This window comes from Lates calcarifer, linkage group LG20 (assembly GCF_001640805.2).
Source record: "Lates calcarifer isolate ASB-BC8 linkage group LG20, TLL_Latcal_v3, whole genome shotgun sequence".
NCBI lineage: Eukaryota > Metazoa > Chordata > Actinopteri > Centropomidae > Lates > Lates calcarifer.
In genome coordinates this window covers 15,518,327-15,528,916 of record NC_066852.1, presented here as the reverse complement: position 1 = coordinate 15,528,916, position 10,590 = coordinate 15,518,327, and the positions used below count along the sequence as shown (strand labels likewise).

The 10,590-nt window shown below is 38.4% G+C and overlaps 1 protein-coding gene across 2 annotated transcripts; it reads right to left on the bottom strand.

Annotated features, from left to right (window-relative positions):
• Positions 1–1,695: 1,695 nt before the first annotated feature.
• rab24 (RAB24, member RAS oncogene family) lies at positions 1,696–10,494 on the bottom strand. Of its 2 annotated transcripts, none has more exons than XM_018691581.2 (9): positions 9,581–10,494; positions 8,470–8,684; positions 7,680–7,748; positions 6,964–7,042; positions 6,227–6,294; positions 6,040–6,139; positions 5,583–5,633; positions 4,578–4,637; positions 1,696–3,670 (listed from the first exon to the last, which is right to left on the bottom strand). In XM_018691581.2, exons 2-9 carry the CDS (start codon positions 8,584–8,586, stop codon positions 3,600–3,602), a joined length of 615 nt encoding a protein of 204 aa, XP_018547097.1. In that variant the 5' UTR covers positions 8,587–8,684; positions 9,581–10,494; the 3' UTR covers positions 1,696–3,599. The 2 variants fall into 2 exon arrangements, with proteins under 2 accessions (XP_018547097.1, XP_018547098.1); XM_018691582.2 differs by having other exon boundaries at positions 1,696–3,667.
• Between the last annotated feature and the right edge of the window lie 96 nt (positions 10,495–10,590).

Genomic DNA, 10,590 nt, shown 5'->3' with positions numbered 1-10,590 from the left:
CAATGAATGTAAACATGTAACGACAATCAGAGTCAGAAAGGCTGAACATACAGATACAGAGCGCTCTGAAATAATGGCATCTTAACCCATCACATAATCGATGCTGACAGCAGAAATATGGTCAGTGTGGTGAAATGAAATTAGCTTGTGTAGTGATTTGTCAAGAAAGCTCCAAAGAAGGCACAAAAAAATCATGTTTTTCTTAACAAATCAATTATCCAATTGTTTTAAACTTTAGACACTGAAGGTGTTTGTTTCCCCACTTATTCTAATAACGATGCCATTTCAAGGCTTTTGCCAGCAAAGTGTCAAAAATTCTGTCAGTGGTTTTGGAAATTGTAGCTTGTTAAATGTAAAAAAAAAGAAAAAAAAAAAAAAGATATATTTTAAATTTAGTAAATTTAGTGTTTAAAACAGGGTTTCTGCAGTGTTCACCAAACTAATTTTAAGACCTTTTTAAAACCGCATAGACTGCAACTGCATAGCTTTTTCACCGTCATACTGTAAAATCAATAAGGATTATATAAGTACATTCATTTATTGACACTTGCATCACATTTTTGTCAGAGTGCTCAGGCTGTATGTAATTCATTCCTAGTAATATAATGAATGTGATCTGGGGGCTGATTAGCAGCAGAACATTGATGGATAGATTTACAAGTTAAAATAATGAATCAATTTAAGTTTGTTAAGTTGTTGCTAAAATTGACACTTACTCATTGTGAGACAGTGAGCTTTGTAGTTGCTGTAGCTCACAGTGGAGACAATGTTGTAGGTCTAATCGTGCTAACAGCCTCCAGCATGTGCCACAAAAACAATTTGATTTTAAATTTATAGATGTGTAATGTCTCCTGACAGCCTGCAAACATACCTGAAAAATATGACTTATGTTTCTGCCTGTAGCAGCCAAGAAAGTGTTTAAGACTTTTGTAATTTTACGTTTTTTTAAATACCTTCTGAAACCATTTTCAAGGGGTCTGAATTCATTTTTTTACCTTTCAATACCTGCAGACCCCCTCTAACATGACTTTGTTTCTTTAATTTTATGTCATATGAAATGATTTTCCAGCAGTACAGCTCATCAGTGCTTTGGGCTTCTTTTTTTAATCAAGTAATAATCAAGTGTAACATGCCAGAGTGTCCTTCAGTGCACCGCCAAGGGCAATTTTGAAAATGCTTTCAACCTAGAAGGAAGCCAAAAAACAGACGTTGTTTCATAAATAGTTTTCAATAGAAAGCACAGGTGATGATCTTAACCATTAAACCACAGAACGGAAAATTCAGCTGTTAAACACTCACTCTTGAGCAAAGTCTATTTGCTTTGTTCCGGCAACAGTTATGCTGGTTTGAAGAGATTTTATTTGGCTTATGGAGACATCTCTTTTCAAGGCACAAGCTTATATTTCCATTCTTTTCTTTCAGTGTGGGGATAGATGGCAGGAGATGATGTTACGGAGAGGAGACATTTGAAACCAGCAAAAGGGGAATAAGAAAAAGATGCTAGAAATACCATGCCTCAAATTCAGGTGTGTAGGCCACAGTGCATGAATGCTAAGATTTGTAAAGGTTTGCAGTCTCTTTAAATTTCACAATTTAACATATATTGCCATCATATGACTGTTTCTCCACACAAATGCATAAAAAAAATGTGGCTTAGTTGCTATTAATTTTAAGGTCTATCAGAGCTTTGAAACATTCTTTCAATAAGCTTTTAATTTAACAGAACATAATTGTTATTTTACACCAATCCCTCTTTAACAGCCTCCAATAAAAATATTGTGCATCAAAATATCAACACATATGACAGGAACACATCAAAGCAGCAACACGGGGGAAACTGAGATTGTGTCCATTTATTTCCCCACATCTGGCAGAACAACTTAAAAGGCAATAAATTAGTTACTTGAGTCTTAAATATAGCTGTAAATATTGTTCTGAGAACATTGAGAGATGATGGTTTATACAATATTACAACATTCACCCACAAGGCTTTTTCCTGTGTTGGTTAAATCTGCAGTTTCTCACCACAGCCTTTCCTAAAACCTTTCAGAGCCTGTCTTCGAAGGAACATTTCACTGCTAGAAATGACTGAAAGAGAATTTGACAAGTCATATTTCCATATGTGTTCCATCCATTTAGAATTACAAAATAGAAAATTTAGAGTTTAGATACAGAAAACTGTCCTTCAAATTTTCTTTCAGTCAGCTCAGGTCAGGTAATTTTATATCAGGTGTAGCCATTTGAGAATCCACCACTTAAAATCAGCTTATGCTGCAAAAGATAACTTAGCAGATACATGTAGTAAATACTGTCAGCATGGATGTAATATGAGAACTGGATACCAGACTTCAAGATGGCCCCTGTTCATTTCAGTGAAAACTGCATTAACCAAAAATGTCTTGTAGCTTCCAGGTTTCACTCTGTGTTGTGAGGCCAACTGCTCGAGTAGTAGTGTTTCTCTCATTGACCCCATACACTTTATATTGGAATGGAGTCACTTGAATAAAATCAGCTTTAATGTTTTACAAATATTAAACATTCATGGTTTAAATATTTGTTATACAAGGAGTTTTACCTTGTTTGAACTGAATTTGTTCGCAGTTGGAGGCGTCCTGTCAACAGTTTGACAGACGGTGGTTTTAAAAGCTTTTTGGGCTACTGGGGCAAATTAGCAGCAAGGCTCAATGGCAGCTCTGTATCAGCTCTTTTAATACATCCATGGCTGTCACATGACAAAAGGTGTGGTATTGTTGTGGTAAATGCTTAAAAGTCAAAGCTCTAGACACACCTCTTTTACTGTGGATATATAAAGGCCTTTTTAAATTTAATTGGTGTCCTTTCATTCATGTGTTATACCAGATTTGCAAATGTTTCGTAAGGGTCCATTTCAATGCAGTATGGTTGAGAACATAGGAGCGTTTTGTTTTGTTTGTTAACACATAACCTCGCTGGCTTCACTCCATTCATGTAGGCTTCACTGAAGATGTGCAGGCTGGGTTTCCACAACCAGGTTAATTACAGTTCCAAGTAAACAAAAATTAACTTGTGTAAACAAACCATTCACCATCCTGTAGCACAGCACCCGCTATAACAATCAACAGCATCAAGTTTTCTCTGCGAGTGCAGGTTCAGTAGGATCCTTCTGTTTTGTTAGCACTGTTTTAACTTCATCACCACTGCAGGTCGTCTTTTCACCACAGCTCATATTCCGATTGTTTAACACCACAGCGTTAGGGATAGGTTTCCTTCCATGATGTGGTCCAGCTCAGAGAGCTATGGAAAAGTGAACAGCTGATGTGGGGATAAAACATGGGACATAACTGGGTGAAAAGTGGGAGTGTTGGTTTTTAAGTTCCTCTCCACCCAGTAACAGTTGTAGTCGTAGCATATCCTCCTCCATAAAGTCTCGCACCCCTCAGTTCTTTATGGCACAAAAGAAATAAACATTTAATAACGTATAAACAGTACTGTTTGATTTCTTTTTCAGTGATTTGGTACCAGATCCAGAGCGGACGTATGTGACACCCATCCAGCATATCCAGGTTGGACTCCAGCTAAGGGAAGGTGACCGCTTCTGTTTCCCTTCCTGTTGCCCAGCATCAGTTGTTGTGACAACAGGAGTAGAAATATGAGTCTTTCTTCTGGCCCAAATCGATACCAGTTTCCTCTGCTGAAACACAGTAAAAAACAAATGAAATATAGCATGCTTATCTGTGGGGAGCTGTAGAGGTGCTGAAAACCAGATTTTGTTACCCTGGGACAGAGCCAGACCAGCTGTGTCTCTGTTTCCTAAAATGTTTCAAATAATACTTTAAGGTCCTGGATCTGAACTAGCTTTGCTCAAAATGTTTGGCCAGAAATGTTCCTGTTGCACACAGAGGGGGTTTCTTCCACATCTGCCCCTCTTACATGTGGTGTTCCCCATGGATCCATTCTAGTGCCATTCTTATTTTCTGTGTATAAGCTGCCAATGAACCACATATTACAGCAATACAACAATAATTTCCACTACTGTACCACTTCTTTGCTGCTCCACAACCTGGTTAGTCAGTTGATACAACCTCACCATGTATTTCAGATCTTGAGATGAATGTCTCTGAACGTTAACAACTCTAGTCTAAATCTAAATCTGAATTCCTGTTATTGAACCTGGCTTCCTGTACTGTTTTGTCAGTAGGCGTTAATCTTTAAAGTGGGCAGGGTTTGAACTTGAACTCAAGCTTTTTTTATTCTTCACACAATTATTTTTGTCACTTTTCACATGCAATACTATTAATCAATGAGTGGACTGTCTGAGAGTGCTGTTATTCCCAGTTTTAGAGAGATAGGCCTTTGAGTGTGGCTGTAAACATGTATGGACTTGTTTGTATTAACTTGTTTCTAGCATACACTGTCCTTTAGTGAAAAGCAGCAGATTACTGAGCTTTTCTTTTAAGTGCTTCATGCTGTCTTTACCATCTCCACCAGGATCAGACACTTGTAGGCCAGTCAAGAGTTGTTGCAGTCTGAATCTACGCAGTCACCCTTTAACAAATGCTGTTAAGACTACAAAGAGAGTGTGTGCATAAAACACTCACCTGTCATATACTGGAAGGCAGTGTTGTTGTAATCCTCAGCAACTTTCTGGAACAACTCATCTGACAAGCAGAGGAAGAATAAGGCCTGTCAGTTTCCATCAGTTCATTCACACATCATGACCTGATAAAAACTAGTCCATTCACATTCCGAATACCTGGCTGAGCTTTCTTTACATGCTCAATGCAAGAATATATGCAATATCCCTACAAGCAACTGACGGAGTATTAGTTTTGCTGTCATGTGTAGATTCTTTATAATATTTTAGCCAACACTAACAAAAGTAACGTAGGTTGATGTTGTATGTTTCAGCAGTGCCACGCTGTAATACTGCTAGGGCTGCAAATAATTGTTTTAGTCCCTTTTTTATTATTCTTTTGAGGTTAAATGTTAACAAGCTGTTTCCAGCTTTTCAACTGAAAGACTTTAGTTTTTCCTTGTCAAAAAGTAAAGCACGGGTCAGGTCTTGGGCTTTTATGCACTTTTATTTCTTCCTCTGTTCATCTTTGAGTGACAGGTGAAATGCAGTCCAGTGTGCGTGCTTTTCTGTTCTGATCTACAAAGCTTGAAACAGGTTACAACAGGATGTGCGTGTTGTTGATTTGAGATTTAATCACAAGAGGATGCTCTGAAGTGAACTGAAACAAATGGCAGGCTGTCATACTGTGGTTGTACAAGGGGGCTTAAAAACCTCTTTTCCCACGTATGAAAACCACATTTTTAAAAACTGATTTAACAGTCTCCTCTTGTAGTGACAGATTCAGTTGTACTTATTACTCAACATGACTTTTCTTGTCTTTCAGTTTTACTTTTATGCATATCTCAACCTGGTGTACAACAAGGTTAAACGTTAAGAACTAACTCTTATCTGCTATGTTGGGTTTCAATATAACAGTTCTGAGGGAAACCCACTTCCTCAATGGACAGACCATGAATAAATACAGCTCTGATCGCAGCCAACCACCCGTGTTAAATGTGGTCTGCAGATGACTGAAGTTGTGACTCACCCACATTATTTCCTGTTTTACTGGAGGTCTCAAAATGTTGTGCACCAATCTCTGTGTAAACAACAAAAACATTAAGGTTAGATGTCAGTCAGGCAGAGGCACAAACTTGTGCAAGAGGAAGTTTTGTCCATGTGCCAATTCTTACTGATTACACAGAGAGGCTGACAAAGGTCATAGATTTATTAATATCCTTTAGCAATGTTACAAGATCAAATAAATGCAGACATCCTAAGTAAGGCAGTATGACACTAATGTATCATGGGCACTATATTAGTAACAACTGGCTATATATGAAAAACAGGCCATGTCAACCAACCACATGGGAGAGATTATATTATTATGTAATCTCTTTTGCATGTCCACAGTTCGATATATAGATATAAAGATATAACAGACAAGAGTCCCAGTAAAATGAGCAGTGAAGAAGGCAGGTTTATAACAGTGTGACTGTAGTTACCTTCTGCAAAGTCCTGAGCATCATGGTAGTCAATTTGGCGCAAGCTCCGATCTCCTTCAATCAGGTCGTTTTTAGTGCCACACAAGTAGATCTTACAGTGCTGGAGTACACAATGCAAACAAAAAACCCTTATACTACTTGTGTTTGGCTTCTAATGTTAAATGAATAAATGGCTTTGTGGTCTTACCTCCTCACAGTTTTGCAACTCTTTGACCCAGAACCGAGCTCGCTGGAAGCTGCTGCTGTCAGTTAGATCTGAAAGTCAAAAATGACAAAAACAACCACGTTGACAGGCACAATCACCCATTTGTCCAAAAAATAGGATGGAAACTACAGGTGAAATAAAATCTACAGAAAGAAGATGGAGGGTAAAGAATAAGAAGGTCAGCAGGCCCAAAAGAGGACATTAAATAAAACATGACAGCAGTGTGAGTAATTCAGTGGGAAAATGCGATCAAATATTTCCTAAGAAGTTCCCCAACATGGAACAAAGACAGAGATATGGCAACCAGTTGGAAGATGTGAAACATTTTACTAGTATGGTTGAGAAGATGAAGAATTCAGTTAATCGGTGTAGATTTGTTTCAAAGGAAAGCAGTAAAAATGTCCTGGACTTAAACACAGTAACGTGTAATCAGACTGTATCATGCCTTAATTATATTCCTCATGGTAACTGTGTTTACATTCTTTGATTTACTTTGTGATAGAGAGCTGTGGTAGCGGTGAGCAGAAGGTTTTGAGTAAACAAAACAACCAAGCCTTTCCTCATCTTGTCGTCGTTATCAACAATTTCTTGTATCCACAACCACTGTAACACTGAGGAGTATTTAAGTGTTAAAGTTCTGAGCTGTTGTTGACCATCAGAGGTTGAGTTATGACACCTGAAAGCTTTCCATTAGATGTTTAAGAACAGTGTAAATTTACCGTAGCAGACTATGGCGGCCCGGGCTCCTCTGTAGTAGATTCTGCTCATAGCTTCGTAGCGCTCTGATCCAGCTGTGTCCTGGGTAAGTAAGGGAGAAGAGAAGAGAGGGACAGAAGTAAGACTGAGATCCATTTCAGTAGAGACAAGGTGAAACGATATTGGAGAGATGGCTCTGCTTCCTATTTAACTATGTTAACAGCTTAAACGTACTCATATGTGTCTCCCCTCGCAGCTACAAAATAGTGGAATCACTAAAAAGTGTTATTCTGAATATTCAGAAGAGCTTATTTTCTAACACATTTTTCTTTTTCCCTTTTCCCAGGTCTCATCAAGATAAAGACAAGGGGTGCACATAAAAGAGACTCACCATTCCAAGTAAGTCCTTATGTATATATGATAAAGGTATCATCATTAATTATTTAAATCCTCAGACACACAGCTATGCAATGGTAACTGTCCCTGTTATTTTCCTTCACAGATTCAACATTTATACAGTGAGATGGACAGGGTATCACAGAGCCTACAAATTCTTTTTTCTCTACTTCAGTGTGTCTGTGTTTACTATTCTCTGACTTTATAGGGCAGAATATACTGTGTGCTGTATTTATATATAGGATGAAAGGAGCTGATGTGATGTGATTGGCTATAAGACTGTTATTAGGGGCGCATTCTCAGTACAAAGCCTCAAATTCTTATGACATAGCCTCTAACTCACCCATATTCCCAGGGTAATCACTTTCTCCCCCACCTGGATTGGTTTGGCAACGAAAGCAGCACCGATAGTCTGTCAGGAAGAGAAGACAAGAGCAGTGAAGCATTAGGCACTCATGGATGGAAATGTCGAGTCTCTGTAGACTGTGGGTACTCTCAGTCTGAACTCTCACTGACCACAGTCTAAATGAGCACTAATGGGAGATAAGATAAAGCAGGGTTAGACTGATACTTGTGTACTGATACCTGGAATACATTTTTCCTTCCATAAAATGTACTCACCACAATGTCCTACACTAAAACCTGCAGTTTAAGTTGTTTTCATTCTTAGTTTCTTTGTGACATGATTAATGGGGCATGAAAGAAAAGAAAAATAAGTTCTGCCACACAGGTTTATAATCTTTTGGACATTTCTCTAATTTTTTTACATAATAAATTGTGCAAAAAGTAAAGCTGCTGTACCTCTTCATGCAAATGTAAATTTCTTAAAAATATTATGGTTTATTCTTAACCAAGACACAACAGAGGCATAGATAGTTTCCATGTTAATATAGAAGATTTTACAAAAATGCTTGTCTAATGCAGTATGTGTTTAAGGAAACAAACCGTAACATCACTGCATCCAGAGTTTCTATCATAGCGTTAAGTTTAATTATGATGGCAGACTTGGGCCTCTGTTACCACAACGTCCCTGGGGCTAAATATAAAAGTAATGCCTTTCATCTAAGCAGCAGGCAGGGAGGGAATCAGCAACGGGCTGCCACGGAAATTTAAGCGGAGCAGCTGACACTCACGTTCTGGTACGGGCCGACCAAGAAGCGATGATGAACGTATCTCTCCACCAGACTGGTCTTTCCCACACTCTCCTTTCCCAGCATCACCACTTTGGCATCAACACGCATTGCACTCATAGTAACGGAGTTTGGAAAAGCACAGGACGAAACCGCAGCACAGCAAACAGAGGGCGTGGGGGTTAATTTACGAGGCAGCTGCTGGGCTGCTCAGTGCGCTGTGTGAGGAAAAGAGAATACACAACAGATAGTGACAATAATAATGAAGTCATTATTAATAATTAATAAGTAATTAATAATTGAGAAACAGAAAATAATTTTTAAAAGACTGAAAATTATGGCAAATGTGCTTAAACTCAATAATTACTGCAAATTACCAAATCATTTTTACTGCCTGTATCTGTTGCACTTCACACATGAATCTCTTCATAGTAAGATTTCAAACTAAAATGAAACATGACATGACATTTTGCTTGAAAATTGCTAAAACGGTTGGTTATGAAAGTAGTTGCCGAATATTCTTGTATTGATCGACTATCCGATTAATTGACTTACTGCTACAGCTCCAGATACTTTACATTACTAAAGCTATGCTGGATTTTTCTGTCCAACAATTCAAACACCCATAGTGTTCACTTTATAAATTATATGTTATACTTCTCGTATATGTATATGAACATGAGAAAAGCAGTAAAATCCTCAGTGACTAAATAATACTAATAACGACCTGATACTATTAAAATATATTTCATTAGTTTAAACTGGTTGAGTCGTCTCACTGCTGTAAATGGGTGAATTAACAACAAAACAATAAGCACTGGCTTTCGACCTTATGTTACACTCATTTTGAAGGCAAAAAAAGGGTTACATGGTTTCACTTTATACCTTATAACTTAAAATTTCAGCTGTAACAAACTGTTACTGCACTATCTGCAGATCAAATATACTTTATCACAACGACAAAAGTGTCGTCTGACTGAATTACATTAAGATATGAGTCGTTCAGTTACCTCAACATGACATGGCCAAAACACCAGCCCAGCATTACTGTTAGTCAGGGTTTGAGAGCTAGCCTAGCTAACTTCAGCACCATACACAGGCACTAAAAACTCACCTGGCCGCTTGCTTGACTGAACAAATCTTCCAAAGGAGCCAAATCGGAACTGTCATCCGTGGCTACTACCACACCTCTTTTAAGGTAAATACAGTCACAACCAAACCGCTCGTCATTTCTGCCCAGCCTTGCTGAGCTGCCGGCTGCTGTCTGGACGCGGAGAGTAGCAGCTAGCTTACTGACACAGTTGTGCAATGGCTGAAATTACAAGCAAGTCGTCAGTTAGACAAGGCTACAGAGAGAAACGGTAAACATCGTCTGTTATTTACAAGAGCTCTATTCTCTGAAAACAAGTCCAGCTAACTGACGGGGACCGGCAGCCTGCAGATAAGGCTGTTAAACGTTTCTGAGGGGAAGAAAAATATCCAGCTGAGCTTTGTTTGTTTGGGTGGGAACCACAAGGGCGAGAGAGGCGGTTTCCAGGAGAAGGAAGTGCCCGAATTGGATGACACAATCACCGGAAGTTGGGAAGCTAGCTGGTAGTCCAACCTGTGGCAATGGTGCTGGAGTTAGCTAACCAGGCAATTCCCCCAGGGGCCCCAAAAGCTCTGTTTACTCCATATCGGTCTGCACAGTGGTGGAAGAGAAAGTATATTAAAATGCAATTCCTATTGTGAACGTCATTACAATATAAGAATATAATGATGTGACTCATCCCATCAAGAGCACTTAAAGTCATGGGATAATTATGGAGCTGAAGGATTTGTTATAGGACTGTTGTATTAAACTGCAGTTGTTTTAGCTAGGCGTACATAAAAAGCTGGCAACTAAGTGTAGTGAAATGATTAATAAATTAGTCGATCAACAGAAAATAAATTAACAATTCTGATAATCGATTAGTTGTTTCAGTTATTTACATTTCGGCTATTTTCTGACAGTTTAAAGATTAACCATAAAAACAATTAAAACTTGTGTAGGTGCATAAATAAAGATAGCACTGTCGTATGATAAATACTACGATATCTATCACACAGATAGATGAGTCCCGTTGGTTTAAACAGTTGAACATT